The 20,012-nt window shown below is 41.2% G+C and overlaps 1 protein-coding gene across 3 annotated transcripts in view; it reads right to left on the bottom strand.

The window, feature by feature from the left end:
* syt17 (synaptotagmin XVII) overlaps positions 1-20,012 on the bottom strand; it is a 52,974-nt gene that overhangs the window by 18,132 nt on the left and 14,830 nt on the right. For 2 of the 3 annotated variants that reach the window (XM_063057456.1, XM_063057455.1), the window contains 2 exons: positions 17,250-17,370; positions 16,906-17,061 (listed from right to left, as the gene is read on the bottom strand). In XM_063057456.1, coding sequence (XP_062913526.1) covers positions 16,906-17,061; positions 17,250-17,370 — 277 coding nt within the window. Of the gene's footprint in view, positions 1-15,095; positions 15,226-16,905; positions 17,062-17,249; positions 17,371-20,012 lie in introns of those variants that run through there. The other variant, XM_063057457.1, reaches the window with a different exon arrangement.

Genomic DNA, 20,012 nt, shown 5'->3' with positions numbered 1-20,012 from the left:
GGTCTGGCGTTTTCTTTGAATAGCTGCAGCATTCTGCAGTCACCTCCAGAGGGAGCCTGTTGCTTTACTCTCCTCCATTGGAGACAGACAATGGTACTAATGCCACCAGGGAATCTATGTCCATTCTGGCAGCACATCAAACAATGCAAAAGAATAAACACCACCCAGTCGCCTACTCACTGCTGCCCAATACTCAGAAGGAGATTCTTAAACACATGTCCAACAGCAATCTGAACACCTCCTGGAAAACCACCTGTACAATGGGAACATTGTGATTAAATCATTGCCCTGGTTTGGATTAATAATCATCCAATGACCAGAATTAAACTCCCACCACAACGTAGCTGAGAAATTTAATTTCAGTTAATCAATTAGATCAGAGAAAAAAACATCAGTGACCAGATTGTTGTAAAATCCCATGTGGTTTACTTGGGGGAGGAAATCTGCTGTACCAACTGGCCTTTTGGTAATACCAGACCACTTATCAATGTGGCTCAATCTTTCCGTCTTTTTGGAAAAAAATTGGCGTGCTGTTCAGTTCAAAAACGATGAGGGATGAACAATAAGTTCTAGCCCTGCAGACAGTACCCACATCTCATGAATGATTTTTAAAAAATTAGACACCACAGAAGTGATCTAGTACAGTCACAAAATGTTGCTAATGTTGTAGCTTTTTAGCTTTCCTTCACATTCCTTTTAGGGATATCGATTTGGAAACTTGATACCTGCTGCATTTAGCATAAACAAACTGACGTTAAGCCAGGTACAAACCAAAACATCAGCAGTAGGTTTAGTTTTCATTCCATAGGTAGACAAGGTGGGGAAGGGTTACCCCATAACCAATACCAAACCAGTTGAGATCTGGATAAAAAGGAAAAAAATTCCAAACTGGATTCCTTTGTATCTGTGAAACTGTCGCAATAACAATTCTGCTTCTAGGCCATTGTCTTTAACACACTAAATTTACAGCCAAATTGAAACCATAGTCACACATGTGTGAACAAAAACTATCGATATTGTCTTATGAAATAATGCACAGCAAGTATTTTAAAAACAAATTTGAAATTGGGCCATGGTAAAACTAACTATGACAGAAATAATTAAGGCACTAAAAATTGGTTTCTGTATCATTATGTTTAAGCTAATTCAATTTTCATAATGCAGTTAGTTCTTTGAAGCAACAACAGTAATTTCATTTAGCATATCAGAAAGAAAAAATATCAATCACAGCTTGTTGCCAAGCCAATTCCTCCATTTGCACCGAGGTATGGAAGATGTAAAATGTCAAATATAATTAAATAAATGTGTTTGTCACTTAGGTAATACAGAAGATAAAATTTACAAATCCTATTCAATGTAAACATTAATAATCCCAGATTGAAATTCAAATGACTTTAACTCTCTATTCCCCAAGCAATACATTTTAACAGTGTTCCAATAGAGGAAACCGTAAGACCATAAGGTACAGAAGCAGAATTAGGGCCACTTGGCCTGTTGAGTTTGCTCTGCTAGTTCATTATAGCTGATCCATTTTCCCTCTCAGCCCTTATCTCCCGCCTTCTCCCCGTATCCCTTCATGCCCCGACCAATCAAGAATCTGTCAACTTCTGCCTTAAATATACCCAACAACTTGGCCTCCACAGCCGCCATTGGCAATAAATTCCACACATTCACCACTCTCTGGCTACAGAAATTACTCCTCATCATTCCAAAAGGACGTCCCTCTATTCTGAGGCTGTATCCTCTGGTCTTAGACTCCCTCACCATAGGAAACATCCTCTTCACATCAGCTCTATTGAGACCTTTCAACATTCAATTGGTTTCCATGAGGTCACCCCTCATTCTTCTGAATTCCAGTGAGTAGAGGTCCAGAGCCATGAAACACTCCTCATATAACGGGCCTTTCAATCCCAGAATAATTTTCATGAATCTCCTTTGAACTCTCTCCAAAGTCAGTACATCCTTTCTTAGATAAGGGGCCTAAAACTGCTCATAATACTCCAAGGATGGCCTCACTAGTGCTTAATAAAGTCGCAATATTATGTACTTGCTTTTACATTCTAGTCCTCTCGAAATGAAAGCTAACATCACACTTCCTCACCACCAGCTCAACCTGCAAATTAACCTTTAGGGAATCCTGCATGAGGACTCAAAACTCCCTTTGCACCTCGGAGTTTGGGATTTTCTCTCCATTTAGAAAATAGTCTATGCATTTATTTCTACCAAAATGCATGACCATATGCGGTATTCCATCTGCCACATTACATATCACATACCTATGACATAATGATATCTTCTTCTTAGGCCTTGTTTAGGATTATGAATGACTTGCTTCTACTCCAATTTTGTGAGAAAGAGGTGTCAGGAGAGTTAATTTTGGATACACAGAAGGGACAAGAGGTCCCTAATCAGTTAGGCTGGTGGAAACTTGCGAGGCAGTGAACTCCTTCTGTCACTTCCACAGGGTTGTTTATGCCACTGAGAAATGGATTTCTGGTTCTTTATTCTCAGAATCAGAATCTGGTTTATTATCACCAGCACTTGACGTGAAATTTGTTAACTTAGCAGCAGCAGTTCAATGCAATACATAGTCTAGCAGAGAGAAAGAAAAAATAATGATAAAGAAAATAAAACATAATAAATAAACAAGTAAACCAATTACATATATTGAATAGATTTTTTAAAAATGTGCAAAAACAGAAATACTGTATATTTAAAAAAGTGAGGCAGTGTCCAAAGCTTCAATGTCCATTTAGGAATTGGATGGCAGAGTGGAAGAAGCTGTTCCTGAAACACTGAGTGTGTGTCTTCAGGCTTTTATATCTCCTGCCTGATGGTGACAGTGAGAAAAGGGCATGCCCTGGGTGCTGGTGGTCCTTAATAATGGACACTGCCTTTCTGAGACACCACTCCCTAAAGATGTCCTGGGTACTTTGTAGGCTAGTGCCCAAGATGGAGCTGACTAGATTTACAACCTTCTGCAGCTCCTTTTGGTCCTGTGCAGAAGCCCCTCCATACCAGACAGTGATGCAGCCTGTCAGAATGCTCTCCACGGTATGACTATAGAAGTTTTTGAGTGTATTTGTTGACATGCCAAGTCTCTTCAAACTCCTAATAAAGTATAGCCACTGTCTTGTCTTCTTTATAACTACATCAACATGTTGGGACCAGGTTAGATCCTCAGAAATCTTGATGCCCAGGAACCTGAAGCTGCTCATTCTCTCCACTTCTGATCCTTCTATGAGGATTGGTATGTGCTCCTTCATCTTACCCTTCCTGAAGTCCACAATCAGCTTTTTTATCTTACTGATGTAGAGTGCCAGGTTGTTGCTGCAGCACCATTCCACTAGTTGGCATATCTCACTCCTGTATGCCTTCTCGTCACCACCTGAGATTCTACCAACAATGGTTGTATTGTCAGCAAATTTGTAGATGGTATTTGAGCTATGCCTAGCCGCACAGTCATGGGCATACAGAGAGTAGAGCAGTGGGTTAAGCACATACCCCTGAGGTGCGCCAGTGTTGATCGTCAGCGAGGAGGAAATGTTATCACCAATCTGCACAGACTGTGGTCTTCCAGTTAGGAAGTTGAGGATCCAATTGCAGAGGAAGGTACAGAGGCCCAGGTTCTGCAACTTCTCATCAGGATTGTGGGAATGATGGTATTAAACGCTGAGCTATAGTCGATGAACGACATCCTGACATAAGTGTTTGTGTTGTCTAGGTGGTCTAAAGCCGGGTGGAGAGCCATTGAAATTGCATCTGCAGTTGACTTGTTGTGATGATAGGCAGATTGCAATGGGTCCAGGTCCGTGCTGAGGCAGGAGTTCAGTCTAGTCATAACCAACCTCTCAAAGCATTTCATCACTTAAAGCAATTCTATGCCTAGTTCCAGATCTCTACTGGAGTTACCATGACCAGAAATTCTGAGGAGTCGGGAGCAAGTTCCAAGTATTTGAGGAGTTTTGTTGAAACCATTTTTTACCTTCACCTTGCAGTCTCTTCCTATAATAGCATTTGGAATACCGTTTCTATTTCACAGGTCTAGAGTCAGGCCATCTCCCTAGTATATTCTGCTGAGTATAACTAGGGCTCTGATACCAGTACAGTACACTGACCTTGGTTTATCCATCCTTAGAGAGAATTTAGAACGTTCTGCTGGAAATTTCCAAAGACTTGAGATGCCTATTGTCGGTAATCAAGATTTCAGAAGAAAATGAGATAGATCTGAGGCTCTTTAAATATCCTTTTCCTCATTTGTCCAAAGGTGATGCCGAGTTTCATTATCAATGTCTGTCTTTGTTGAGAGATGGATTCAAATGGTCTACATTTTCCAAATCTTGCAATCAACATTATTTGTTAAAAGACAGTGTGCTATAGCATAGGTAGGTTGGCAGAGGCCCTTTGCCTTGCTGGTGTATGCCTTGGTGAATGAGTCAACAATGGCTTTGACCATGGTCTTTGAGTAAACACAAATATGCATGCTACCTGAATTCTATAGAGCAACTTCTAAGGTTTGTGTAATCTTGCATCATAGCTTGAACTAGTTCCCATAGAGTATGAAGTTCAACTCTATTCTACAGGAAATTTATTAGAGACAGCAGTGTTGAAGAAATGATAAACCCTTGTTTGACGACTACAATTGTTTCTTTTGCAGACCCATTGATTAGGTTCATGGCTTGAATACTATCAAATAAAACAAGTATGTTGTAAATTAGTGAAAATGTTATAAGCACAAGAGATTCTGCAGTTGCTCAAAATCCAGAGTAACACATACAAAATACTGGAGGGACTCAGGCAGCATCTCTGGAGAGGAATAAAGAATGTAACTTTGGGGTGAGACCCTTCATTAGGACTGGTAAGGAAGGGGGAAGATAGCAGAATAAGAGGGTGGTGTAGGGGAAAGAATACAAGCTAGAAGGTGATAGGTGCAATGAGGGGAGGGGAAAGTGGGGAGAAGTGAAAACTGGGAGGTGATAGGTGGAACATGTAAAGGGCTGAAGAAGAAGGAGTCTGATAGATGAGGACAGTGGACCATGGGAGAACGGGAAGGAGAAGGGGGTGGGGTGTAATAGGCAGGTGAGGAGAAATGGAATAAAAGTGGAGCCAGAATGGGGCATCAAAAAAGAGAGAAGGAGGGGAGAAATCCGATTTTAAATTTGCTTTATAATAGCATGCAAGCTATGAAATACACCCCTCCTGTCAAATTTAAGTAGAGTATATATTGATATATATGCCACACATAACTAAATAATGATAACATATTCAGCAATTGATTATCACATAGGAAAACGAACCACTTTCTTTTCATCTCAAATTTTTATTGCAGAATAAAAGACTATTTCAAGCAACTTAATTTAATGTAGTGTTCAGTGGCAGAATTGGTTAAGTTACTGGACTGGTATCAAAAAAACCTTGACAGACATAAATTTAAATCTCTCTGTGGTAGCTGTAGAATTTAAATTTATTGTTAAATAAATCTGGAACATAAAAATTAGCTTACTGTCATTAACACTGAAACTACTGGACTATCATTAAAAAAAATCTAAAAGAAATCTCCTGTCTTTAACCAGTTTGGCTTAGTTTTGACCCAGACCATATTTGTGTCCCTATGCAGCTTGGTCTATCTGTAACAGCAAGGTGGTTGAATCTGAACTGCCCTCTGAACAAAGAACTTTGTGGAAAGTACAGTTGAAAATGGATAATGCTGTATATATGCTGGTCTGGTCAAAATGCCCAGGTCTTGTGAACAAATAAGTAAGTGTTATCAAGCCCAGTAAGCTGATCATTTAGACAGGGTCCAGTTGTGAGCCGGCTATTAATGTCCATTTCCAAAGCACCAACATTTTATACAGTACAGTACGAATTGTTTCTTATTGAAAACAGACCCAGCTGGGTTGAATTAATTGATCTCAGCCATGGCACCAGCTGGGCTACTCCAAATCAGCTTAATGCTGCTGGGTCCGGAAGAAGAAAATCAGTTCAGGATTTTATTGCTGGTACAATCTAGTGATAACTGCTGCAAAATGTTTGTGTGTGTGCGCTTGTCAGTTGCAGAATGAGATCAAGTTTGCCTGCCTTGGTCTGGGCTCTTATACCCACTTCCTACCTCTCCCTACCCATGAAATAGCTTGCTGCCACTATGTGTGGCATTGGAAGCCTTCCAGTGTCTAGTAGACCACTGAGTCACAGAATTGTAGTGGCACAGATGGAGACCACTCAGCCCATCAAGTCTATGCCAACTCCTAGTTGAGCAATCCTACCTCTTCTCTAGTACTTCCCCTTAGTGTTAAAATTATTCTGAATTACTGATCCAACTCTTTTTGGAAGGTACTGGTTGATTCTGCTTGCACCATCTGTACAGGCAGTGAATCACGGATACTAATAATATTCTGAGGAAATCTCCCTTCCAACTTTGTCGAAAATTCTCAAACTTTGTTCTTGAACCAACCATTAATGAGAGAACTTCCTAATCTAACCAAAACCAGTATTGATTTTATACACCTCAATGAAATCTCCTCTCGGGTACCTTTGATTCATTGACTCCAGCCGAATTAATATCTAACCGCGGGACTATTCCACACATTTGACAGAACCTTCACAAATTTGCTGAAGTTTGGTAATGAGAAACGGACACAATATTTCGGTTGCAGTCCCATTCCGACATGAGAGTCCATGACCTCCTCTACTGCCGCAATGTGGCCACACTAGCACCACCTTGTGTTCCGTCTGGGTAGCCTCCAACCTGATGGCATGGACATCAATTTCTCAAACTTCCGGTATTTGCCCACTCCTCTCCTTTACTACTCCCCATTCCATTTCCCTCTCTTCTCCCCTTTCCTGCCCATCACCTCACTCTGGCACTCCTTCCCCTTCCCTTTCTCCCATGATCTTCTGTCCTCTCCAATCAAGCTGCCCCTTCTCCAACCCTTTATCTCTTTCACCAATTAACTTCCTAGCTCTTTACTTCACCCCTCCTCCTCTCCCGATTTCACCTTGTACTTCTTCATCCCCTCCCCCCACCTTCAACATTCTTACTCTGACTTCTCCTCTTTTTTTTCAGTCCCGATGAAGTCTCCTGGCCTAAAATGTCAACTGTTTACTCCTTTCCATAGGGGCTGCCTGGCCTTCTGAGTTCCTCCACTGTTCTGTGTGTACTGCTTTGGATTTCCAGCATCTGCCAACTTTCTCGTGTTTGTAGTTGTACTGCTTTTCTTCTCTAGATCTCAGTTTTGAATCTCAAAATCCCACACCTTTACCAATCTCTCAATGCATTTTTTAAGGATTTATGAACATGTATACAGAGTTAGCCTTGTTTGTGTGCATTCTTCACAACTGTGCAATTTAGTTTAAATCATCTCTGCTTATTCTTTCTGCTGAAGTACATCATCACACACCTAAAAGAAATACTCTTTTCCAGTCTCTGAAATGGAAAGAGATTACTAGGTGGTCAGAGGAAAAGATTGAAGGATGTGCTTAAGGCTTCTGAAAAAAAATTGCAACCCCAGCCATTTTTGCAAATCTCTCACCCACTATCATTCAAAGTGGAAAAGGAGGATCAGGGTGGTGTTGTAGGTAATGTGTTCTAAGCAGCAAACAGATGCGCTATCTTTTGATTATGAGGGACTGCTTAAGAGGGCCAGAAACATCACGCAACACTTCTATGCATTAAATTTCATCTGCCACCTGTCGGTCCATTATTCAGCTATTCGTATCTACCATGGTTTTCACTGCTCACCACACTCCCAAGCTTTAATATACAGTAAATCAAGCAAAGCAGTGTTTGATATATTCCCAGTACTCACCCTAGAGGAATATTGCTGTCTAACATCCTCCAATCTGTAAAACAAATATTTTCCACCATTCTCCAATTTATGCCTTTAATTAAAACAATTTCTATCCATGCTGCTATCCATCCTTCAATTCTAAAAACAATCTGCCAAAATTTATGGTGAAGTAAAATGCACTTTCTATTATACATGCGCAGATAGTTTAATAACTTAAGGCAAGAACAGATGCCTTGTTTAACTTATGAGAGAAAAAAACAAGTAAAAATCTAAACACGCTCAAGCATGTCTAATTAATGGGAGACAGTCTTATTTACTTTAGAAGAAATGGTGGTAGACTATAATAGGACTGATAATTTATTTAAATATATGTTTTAATTACTTTGTAATAAATAGATTTGCTGAATTTCAAAGTCATTCTCAAAGAAGAATGAGATTGCACTCTAACTGAAGGCTCAAAGGGCCAATTGTTTTTATATTTTGTACATAATTTTGACAAGCTTCTTCACAAACTCTTAAGGTATGATTTTGAAATTGCCTTCAGTAAGAAAAGCAACACACACAAAATGCTGGAGGAACTCAGCAGGTCAGACAGGATCCATGGAAATGAATAAACAGTCGATATTTCCAGCCGAGGTCCTTCTTCAGGACTGAGGGGGACACACCAGAATAAAAAGATGGAGGGTGAGAAAGGGGAGTAGCTGGAAGGTGATAGGTGAAGCCAGGTGGGTGGGAAAGGTAAAGGGCTGGAGAGGAAGGAATCTGATAGGAGAGGAGAGTGGACCATTGGAGAAAGGGAAGGAGGAGGGGACCCAGTGGAAGAGGATGGGCAGGTGAGGAGAGGAAAGAGGCCAGAGTGAGAAATAGAAGAACTGAGGAGGAGAGGGATCTTTCTTAACTGGAAGTAGAAATTTGCACAAGTTGGTTATTTAAGTAAGCTTACTTTATTAGGAAAATAATGTTTTCTCATTTCATTGGAAAAACAGCTGGGAATAATGATATTCACCAAAGGAGCACCACACTGCATATTTATAGGGAACAAAGTAAAAAGCTTGCTGGACATTCTCAGCAAATTACACTGTATCTGTGGAAAGAGAAACAGGGTTAATACTCCAGCTCAAGGAACCCCTACAAGGACCAGGAAAATGAGAAAGCAAGTTCATTTTAAATTGCAGGGTGGGGGAAGGGAGACACTGGGCCCCTACGTCTGTCACTTTATTCTGCATTCCAATTCTATTCAGACCCATTTGCTTGTGGTTTCCTGCTTTGTTGCAACAAAATCACACCTAAACTTGAGGAAGAACACATCACTCCCCAGCTCTGCTGTAAGATTATCCACCTGCCATTTAACTCAGTTTTTCTCTTGCCACAATCACCGCCTGATCTGCTGGGCATTCCCAGTGCTTTCCTTTCGATTTCAGATTTCAGTAACAGTTCTGATCTGTAATACACAGACTGACTTATTTCCACTTTTTTTTTGGAACCTATACAATCCTGATCGATAGATTCAATCAGAAATCTATCTGAATGGATAGGACAAAAAAGAAATAAGGAATGGGTAGGACAAAGGGAATATATTTGGTAGGATAAGGCCATAGATCTAGCTATAGCTTTAACCTACAAAATATATTCCCTTTGTCCTATCCGTTCCTTATAACTTCAATTTAAAAACTGCACCTCTGCTTAAAATGTATTCAGACTCTGCTTTCAGAGCCTTTTGGGAAGAGACTCATAACCTTTCGAAAAAAAATCACAGCAGTGTTTTAAGCTGACAACTCTTTATCTTAAACAGTGACCTCCAGTTCTAATTTCCTCCACAGAAGGAAACATCCTTTTCAATCCCACCTTTTCAAGACCACTCAGCATCTCATGCATCCACCCTTTCTTGAATAAGGTGATCGATAATTCAAATACGGTACCAGTACCAAATATAACTGAAGTATAATGTACCAACTTTTGTAATAATTTCCTTTCACAATAGTTACTGGGTGAGCAGTACTGTGCAAAAATCTTAGGCACATATATATAGCTAGGGTGCCTAAGACTTTTGCACAGTACTGTAGTAATTCTATGTATTGTACTGTACTGTACTGCTGCCACAAAAATAAAATTCATGACATATGTGAGTGATGATAAACCTGATTCTGATATGGGTCCCTATTGAGGACTGAGAATGGAAGGGGGACAGAGAGACAGCAGAAAGCACCAACAAGACATTCTGTAATGATCAATAACCAATAGTTTGGAATCAAGTGACTTTGCCTGGTATCTCAGGGCTGGGTGTGTTTCCAGCCATGTCACATCTCGCCCCTGGTACGCCTTCTCTGCCACCTGTCCCACACCCCTCCCACAGCATTCCACTCTCACCATTCCCAACATCCTTTGCTCCCACCAGATTTACAAACACGCTCTCCGCTCCATGTTGACAAATACAGTAATGTGCAGAGGGCCTACACATCCTAGCTATAAATATAAATTCAGTATATGCCTCAGATATTTGTATAGTACTAGCCTTCAGTGAGTCATACCAGTGACCTCTTAAGGCTATAGGTCAGGGGTTCCCAACCTGGAGTCCTCAGACATCTTGCTTAATGTTATCGGTCCGTCGCATAAAAAGGGTTGGGAACCCCTGTTACAGATCATGACTATGCACTAGTAAAGCTGGGAATAGACTGGATTGAGAATTTGTAATGAAGCACTGTGTGTTCAACACGATTATGGTGTTGGGTGGTGATATATACACACTTGGGTGTCTACTGACCTTACCTAAACAAACCTTTGGTCAGATGAGTTTGAAAGGCAGAAGCTAATCAGAAAATGAGACCAGGATGAGATGTTTCATTGAAAAAAAATACCTTTTTTTTTCCGTTGATCTCTATGAACTGGTCAAAACATGAATCAGATGGTTAGATTTTAGCAATGTGCTAAGAGTGACTGTCCTTGATGTGTTGGCAGAACTGAACTCATGCCTAGCTCCAAGCAAAATACTTGTGGCGGTCGGAACACTATCTTCCCAGCCCTGAAGCATCATAGAAAAACACAGAAACATAGAAAACCTACAGCACATTACAGGCCCTTCGGCCCACAATGCTGTGCTGAACATGTACTTACTTTAGAAATTACCTCAGGTTACCCATAGCCCTCTATTTTTCTAAGCTCCATTTACCTATCCAGGTAAGTAGCTTCTTAAAAGACCCTATCGTATCCATCTCCACCACTGTCACCCGCAGCCCATTCCACGCACTCACCACTCTCTGTGTAAAAAACTTACCCCTGACATTCCCTCTGTACCTACTTCCAAGCATCTTAAAACTGTGTCTTCTCGTGTTAGCCATTTCAGCCCTGGGAAAAAGCCTCTGACTATCCACACAATCAATGCCTCTCATTATCTTACACACCTCTATCAGGTCACCTCTCATCCTACGTCACTCCAAGGAGAAAAGGCCGAGTTCACTCAACCTATCTTTATAAGGCATGCTCACCAATCCAGGCAACATCCTTGTAAGTCTCCTCTGCACTCTTTCTATAGTTTCCACATCCTCCCTGTAGTGAGGTGACTGAGCACAGTACTCCAAGTGGGGTCTGACCAGGGTCCTACACAGCTGTAACATTACCTCTGAGCTCTTGAACTCAATCTGATGGTTGATGAAGGCCAATACACCGTACGCCTTCTTAACCACACAGTCAACCTGCGCAGCAGCTTTGAGCGTCCTATGGACTCGGACTCCAAGATCCCTCTGATCTTCCACACTGCCAAGAGTCTTGCCATTAATAATATATTCTGGCATCATATTTGACCTACCAAATTGAACCACCTCACACTTATCTGGGTTGAACTCCATCTGCCACTTCTCAGCCCAGTTTTGTATCCTATCACTGTCCCACTGTAGTCTCTGACAGCCCTGGACACTATCCACAACACCCCCAACCTTTGTGTCATCAGCAAATTTACTAATCCACCCTCCACTTCCTCATCTAGGTCACTTATAAAAATCACGAAGAGTAAGTGTCCTAGAACAAATCCCTGAGGCACACCACTGGTCACCGACCTCCATGCAGAATATGACCCACCTATAACTACCCTTTGCCTTCTGTATGCAAGCCAGTTCTGGATCCACAAAGCAATGTCCCCTTGGATCCCATGCCTCCTTACTTTCTCAATAAGCCTTGCATGGGGTACCTTATCAAATGCCTTACTGAAATCCATATACACTACATCTACTGCTCTACCTTCATCAACGTGTTTAGTCACATCCTCAAAAAATTAAATCAAGTTCGTAAAGCATGACCTGCCTTTGACAAAGCCATGCTGACTATTCCTAGTCATATTATGCTTCTCCAAATGTTCATAAATCCTGCCTCTCAGGATCTTCTCTATCAAATTACCAATCACTGAAGAAAGACTCACTGGTCTATAATTTTCTGGGCTATCTCTACTCCCGTTCTTGAATAAGGGAACAACATCTGCAACCCTCCAATCCTCCCGAACCTCTCCAGTCCCCACTGATGATTCAAAAATCATTGCCAAAGGCTCAGCAATCTCCTCCCTCACTTCACATAGTAGCCTGGGGTATATTTCATCCTTTCCTGGTGATTTATCCAACTTGATGCTTTCCAAAAGCTCCAGCACATCCTCTTTCTTAATGGCTATATGCTCAAGCTTTTCAGTCTGCTGTAAGTCATCCCTACATTCCCCAATGTCCTTTTCTGTGGTGAATACTGAACCAAAGTATTCATTAAGTACCTCTGCTCCCTCCTCCGGTTCCATACGCACATTTCCATTGTCACACTTGATTGGTCCTATTCTCTCACATCTTACCCTCCTGCTCCTCACATACTTGTGGAATGCCTTGGGGTTTTCCTTAATCCTGTCTGCTAAGGCCTTCTCATGGCCCCTTCTGGCTCTCCTAATTTCATTCTTAAGCTCCTTCCTGCTAGCTTTATAATTTTCTAGACCTCTATCATTACCTAGTTTTTTGAACCTTTCGTAAGCTTTTCTTTTCTTCTTGACTAGGTTTTCAACTGCCTTTGCGCACCATGGTTCCTGCACCCTACCATCCTTTCCCTGTCTCATTGGAATATACCTCTGCAGAACGCCATGCAAATATCCCCTAAACATTTGCCACATTTCTTCCGTACTTTTCCCTGAGAACACCTGTTCCCAATTTAAGCTTCCAAGTTCCTGCCTGATAGCCTCATATTTCCCCTTAACTCCAATTAAACGCTTTCCTAACTTGTCTGTTCCTATCCCTCTCCAATGCTACGGTAAAGGAGATAGAATTGTGATCACTATCTCGAAAATGCTCTCCCACTGAGAGACCTGACACCTGACTAGGGGTTCATTTCCCAATACCAGATCAAGTACAGTGTCTCCTCTTGTAGGCTTATCTACGTATTGTGTCAAGAAACCTTCCTGAACACACCTAACAAACTCCACCCCATCTGAACCCCTCACTCTAGGAAGATGCCAATCAATATTTAGGAAATTAAAATTTCCCACCACAACAATCCTGTTATTATTACTCCTTTCCGGAATCTGTCTCCCTATCTGCTCCTCAATGTCCCTGTTACTATTGAGTGGTCTATAAAAAACATCCAGTAGAGTTATTGACCCCTTCCTATACCTAACTTCCACCCACAGAGACTCGGTAGACAATCCCTCCTTTTCTGCAGCCGTGACGCTATCTCTGATCAACAATGCCATGCCCCCACCTCTTCTGCCTCCCTCCCTATCCTTTCTGAAACATTTAATGCCTGGCACTCTAAGTAGCCATTCCTTCCCCAGAGCCATCCAAATCTTTGTAATGGCCACAACTTCATAGCACCAAGTACTGATCCATGCTCTAAGCTCATCTGCTTTGTTCATGATGCTTCTTGCATTAAAATAGGCACATCTCAAACCGTCGGTCTGAGCACGTCCCTTCTCTATCACCTGCCTATCCTCCCTCTCACACTGCCTACAAGCTTTCTCTATTTGTGATAGAGAAATATCACAAATTTCCTTCCTCCCTTCCTTCCCTTCCTCCGTTTCTTCAGTTCGGTTCCCACCCCCCAGCAATTCCAGTTTAAACTCTAGCCAATAGCCTCAGCAAACCTCCCTGCCAGGATATTGGTCCCCTTCGAATTCAAGTGCAAACTGTCCTTTTTGTACAGGTCACACCTGCCCCAAAAGAGGTCCCAATGATCAAGAAATCATTCCCTGCCCTTGCTCCAATCCCTCAGCCACGCATTTATCCTCCACCTCACTCTATTCCTGTACTCACTGTCAAGTGGCACAAACAGTAATCCTGAGATTACTACCTTTGAGGTCCTGCTGCTTATCTTGTTTCCTGACTCCCTGTAGTCTGTTTTCAGGACCTCCTCCCTTTTCCTACCTATGTCATTGGTACCAATATGTACCACGACCTCTGGCTGTTCATATTCCCACTTCAAGATATCGTGGACATGATCAGAAACATCATGGACCCTGGCACCTGGGAGGCAAACTACCATCCGTGTTTCTTTCCTTCAGCCACAGAATTGCCTGTCTGCCCCGCTAACTATAGAGTCCCCTATCACTGTTGCCATCCTCTTCCTTCCCCTACCCTTCTGAGCCACAGGACTAGACTCTGTGCCAGAGAACTTCCACCAGGTAGTGCGTCCCCCTCAACACTACTCAAACAGGAGTACTTATTGTTAAGGGGGACAGCCACAGGGGTACTCTCTAGTACCCGACTCTTGCCCTTCCCTCTCCTGACTCTTCTCCACTTATCTGTCCCCTGAGGCCCCAGTGTGACTACTTGCCTATAGTTCCTCTCTATCACCTCCTCACTTTCCCTGACCAGATGAAAGTCATCGAGCTGCATCTCCAGTTCCCTAACCTGGTCCCTAAGGAGCTGCAGCTCGACGTACCTGGCACAGGTGTGGCTGTCCAGGAGGCTGGGAGTCTCCCGGACATCCTACTTCTGACACCCAGTACAGAACACCAGCCTCACAGCCATACTTCCTGCTTTTATTCCTCACAGGTAACTTACCTCGCCTCGACTCGTTATTGCTGAAGCCCCGTTGAGCCAAAGCCGTCCTAGTCTGACTCTCTCCACTCCGTTGCCCGTTTCTCTGAATTCCGCGTTATAAAACTGTCTTCTTTTTAAACCCTTCCCGCCGGTCTAACTCGCTGATGTCCAGGCGCTTGTGCAGTCGTGTCTCAATCTCAATTGATGGAGTTCTGAACAATTTTATTGATTATTCCTCCATCAGAAGGTTAGAAGTGGTTTTTCATTTGCAGCAGCTCAGGTAAATAAGCTGTCCTAAACCACTTGCAGAAAAGTCAAGCCAAAGTTTGGGCTCCAGCGGATAAGTGGCTGGAACCTCTTGTTCTACAGAGGTATCAAGCATTATTCATCTCCAGCAAATATGAGATTAGCTTCATCAACAACATTTCCACGAATGAAAGAGAACTCTGGAAATAATCAGCAGAGGAGGTAGCATCAATGGAGAGATGGAGTCAACATTTCAAGCCGCTAAATACCCTTTGTCAGATTTGGCGATGAGAGAAACCAGTTGCTATTAAGTTACAAGGATGGTGGTGGAGTCACAGATGTTGCCTGGCTAGCTGAGTGTTTCTGTTATCATTTCAGATTCCCAGTGTCTGCAGTTTTTATTTCATTTACCAGTATCGACAACCTAAAGTCCTAATTAACCAGAAACTCAACTTGACCAGCTACAGAAATACTGAGGCTATAAGACCAGGTCCTAGTCTAGGCCATCTGCTGTCAATGACTCCTCAAAGGTTTTCCAGTATCTGCAAGACACTGGCGAAAAGTATGATAGAACACACGCCAGGGAAGAGTAGAACTCCAAGTTAAGCAGCCTACTTCATCCAGGATATGCAGGTAGCCCTTTAGATTGTGATATATTCTATTGGCTCTCTATCCATTACGATTATTCCCTATAGTACCACTTCATCAGGGCTGCAATGTATACTATTTATAAGTCAACGAGACTTGTCCGAAGAGCTCCATAATGTCCCAGCTGTACCAAGGGCAAAAGATGTTTTGTAAGACCACCAATACCAGTTGCTGTCCAAGAGACCTGGTGCCAGGAAAATAACCTCCAGTAAAGTTGCTAATTCATTTTTCATAGGTATCTGTTATACGACAGAATTAAAGCCTGAGAAATCTGCAGCTGCCACTTCTGACATGATGTCCCAAGATTTATCAGCTGAGAAGATGCATTTCATTTATCTATTAATTGACTTAAAGAAGGAAAATAATATCTTACTTTTCATAATTATTTTGCAAAATGTTCCTGCTATGCTGTGTTAAATAATCTTAGCTGCATAGCAATTGGCCACTACGAATGATAAGACCATGAGACTATAAAAATAGGAGCAGATTTTGGCCATTTGGCTTGTCAGCTCTGCTCTGTCTTTCCATCATAACTGATTTATTATCCCTCTCAATCCCCTTCTCCTGCCTCCTCTAGTAAACTTTGATGCCCTCACGATGGCAGCACCTCTGTTTTGGAAAGGAGTCAAGTGCAGTTCTTGTACCCGATTATTATTAGATTAGATTAGATTAGATTCAACTTTATTGTCATTGTGCCAAGTACAGATACAATGCCAATGAAATACAATTAGCATCTGAACGGAAGTGCAAAAGAATAGAATTATTTACAAAATAGCTGTGAATAAAAAGTAAGTGCTACAGCACACAAATATAAAAGTACTGAGATAGTCCAATATGGGTGCAATACTGCTTAGCGCTGTGATGTGAGGCTCAGCAGGGTCACAGCTCCAGGGAAGAAGCTCTTTCCGAGCCTGCTGGTGCGGGAGCGGAGGCTGGAAACTGCTGGATACTGAACACCTGTAATTTGTCCAATGAAAGGGCTTAGGTGTGATGTTAGCAATGGAATAGTCTGCCACAGCTAACTACTAAGTTCTTTCACTTGGGACGAAGTGTCTGGAGCCTAATGCTATCTCTAGAAATGTATAAAGTTAAAAGATAGTTTTCAAGCCAGGAATGGGAAATTGATATTTGCATTATACATAACAAAAAACACTTTCTGTTTGAAGTCACTGACAAATGTATTTTTAACTCAGTTAGCTTAGAATCAAATGATAAATAATGTGTGCACCAACCTGTAAAAACTAAGCTGATATCCTCCAATTCTTCTACTTGAACTTTAAAACTGAAAGTTTCATTGTAGAATGGATCTATGGTGCCCTTCATGCAAGATGTTCTTTTTGTTTTTACGAGTTTCAATCCATGCACCAGCTGAACTTTAACAAATGGATCTATCAGAAGTTTAAATGTAAAACAAGTTGAAAGCAGTCATAATAACTCTCATTATAAATATAATTACCTCTACTCACTGTAACTTGCATTTTGCATACAGACTAGTATAAAATATGTTTGAAAATGAATGCCTTACTAGATTTTTACCTAACAATCACTATTAGGTATTAACAAAACTCTTCTTTACCTGATCTTTGGCTCATATCTGTCTGAAGGAGTTGTTTTGCTCTAATAATATCCACATTTAGTCTTCCTGCACTTGGCAAATAATTAAGAGAGATCAATAGTTCCCCTAGTTCAACTTCATTCTAAAAAAGAAAAGCACTGAATTAGAATACAGAAGATTTGTATCAAATAATTTAATAAATGTACACTCATAATTATGGAAAAAGACATGTTTCCTAGCATATTTCCTGTTCAAAATATTACATAGCCAAGCAAGTTTCAGTAGACAAAAGGAAATGGTGTGACCAATGAATGCACAATAAACACCCGGAAATAACTATTAGGAAAGTTCATTTGGCATATAGTTTGGCCAGGGCATTGCAGGTAATCTTCCTGAACACCAGAACATCTGCAGGTGCTGGAAATCCACAGCAACACACAGAAAATGCTGGAGGAACCCAGCAGGCCAGGCAGCATCTATGTAAAAAGAGTAAACAATCCACATTTCAGGCAGAGACACTTCATCAGTCCTGATGCAATCATTGTAGTAATATGTGAATGCAAAAAATAACACTACCAGTATCCCAATGAAATCCTGAATAATAAATTCCTGAAACTTCGGGAACACCACTTTGGGAAACAGCCCGAAACGTCGACTGTTTACTCTTTTCCATAGATGATGCCTGGCCTGCTGAGTTCCTCCAGCATTTTGTGTGTTTTGCTTAGGTAATCCTCCTGCTCATCTTTAAAAGAAGAGATGTCTGACTCAGACAGTACCCAAAAGCATTTTAACACCATATCCAAAAGTTTGCATCCACACTGGTGTAACATTTCCTCAGTACATCAGCTCATATTTTTGCATGCTGAATCTTGAGGTAGACATGAACCCCTAAACTACTGAAAGGCATGAGTTGTACCAAATCAATCACAGCTGATAACTAGATTATGTACTTATGACTTGAAACACCTGGAATATTTTATTGCCAATCGATTTCTATAATCACAAGGGAGAACTCATTGCAAATAGAGCCACCTTTACAACATTCTGTGTGATAATATGAAGATAGAGGTTCTCCTACTCCTATTACCCTGATAAGGGTACTTGGCCCAAAACATCGACTCTTTATTCCTTTCCATAGGTGCTGCCTTACCTGCTGAGATCTTCCAGCATTTTGTGCATGCTACTCTGGATTTCCAGCATCTGTAGGACTCTTGTGTTTATAATTTTTGTACACATATTTGTCTCTTGAAAATCTCAATGAGATCAACATTATGAATTTGGAATGCAACAAAATAGCCAGGCTAGTAAACATCTAACATTTTTGAACGAGTTGAATTCCCTTTTAAAGTAATATTTTATACAAGGATATTTTAAGCATTTGACTATTTGGACCGGTTTTGAGCACCGTCTACGAGGCTATTCTTCGTACTCACTATCTCACTTAAATGACCTGCTGTTCATGAACAGACACCTTTCTGCAAGTACTGGTTGCCCTTGAAGCCACAGAACACGTAACCATGCATTGGAATACATTATCCATCTCCTTCTACAGTTATTTAAAAAGCAACATTCTGGAAGTGCAACGAGGATTTACTCCATCCCCTTGCATCGATGAAAATCCCATCTGCTGCAATTTGCTTTGTAATTAGAATATGGATGACAATGGTATTAACACTGAATTTATTATTCATGATTTCACTGGGAGACTGGTGGTGGTGTTATTTTTCCTCAATAACTGTTTTCACATATGATTACAATGATTGTCTCGAACAGCAAAACTTGCACCTTTTACACAGTCATGCATCCTGGGACACTTCAAGTAGAAACCGGTGCTCATGGTAAGGTCAGGTTAGCAGATATTTAACCAAAAGGATTGAAGAAGCTGTCCAAAGAAGCAGTATTCTTAGGAAGGGAAGTCCAGAGAGCTAAAGCTGTGATTATTCGTAGTGGAACAATTAAAATTGGATTGTTCAACAAATTGTACAGCACAGAAACAGCTCTTTCAGCCCATCATGACAATACAGGCCATCAAGTATCCATGTCCCATTTCCCAGAACGTGTCCTATAGCCTCCTGTACCATAGCATTTCAAATACTGAAATAGATTATTCCTAAATGTTGAGAGAGTACCACCCTTCACTGCCCTGTCAGCAGTGTGTTCCAGATTTCAAAAACCCTTTTGGGTGAAAAATTTCTTCTTCAGTTCCCTTCAAAATCATTCTTACTTTAAACTTGCGTCCTCTGGTTATAGGCACAATCACTAAGGGGAAAGGTTTCCCACTATCCCTTCTACTTATGCCCTTCATCAATTTGAATCAAGTTCCCTTTCAGGCTCCCCCACTCCAAGCAAAATAAACCTAGCCTCTCCAGTCTCTCCTCATAATGAAATATTGCATCATAGGCAACATCCTGGTGAATCTCCTCTGCCCCCTTTCCAGTGTCCTCCATCCTACCTATTACGTGTGACTAAACTTGCACAGAGTACTTCACCTATGACCTAATAAATGATTTATAGCATCATACTATAATTTCTCTGGCTTTGCATTGTATGCCACAACCAATGAAGGCAAATATCCTATATATGCAATCCCTGCTTTCCTAGAAAATGGTTCCTATCACAACTTTCCATAATGCAAAGCTGTTTCATCTGTGCATGTAACAAGAAACGTGAGTTGAAAAGAAAGTGTTTTATTTACTTTTTTGTATAAATTCACAGAAAAAGAACTTTATGCTGTGTCTCAAAATTTTGGGTATGATTTGTGAATCCTATAAAAGCAACTTTTCA

The sequence above is a fragment of the Mobula hypostoma genome, chromosome 9 (assembly GCF_963921235.1).
Source record: "Mobula hypostoma chromosome 9, sMobHyp1.1, whole genome shotgun sequence".
NCBI lineage: Eukaryota > Metazoa > Chordata > Chondrichthyes > Myliobatiformes > Myliobatidae > Mobula > Mobula hypostoma.
This window is presented reverse-complemented; position numbering and strand designations above follow the sequence as displayed.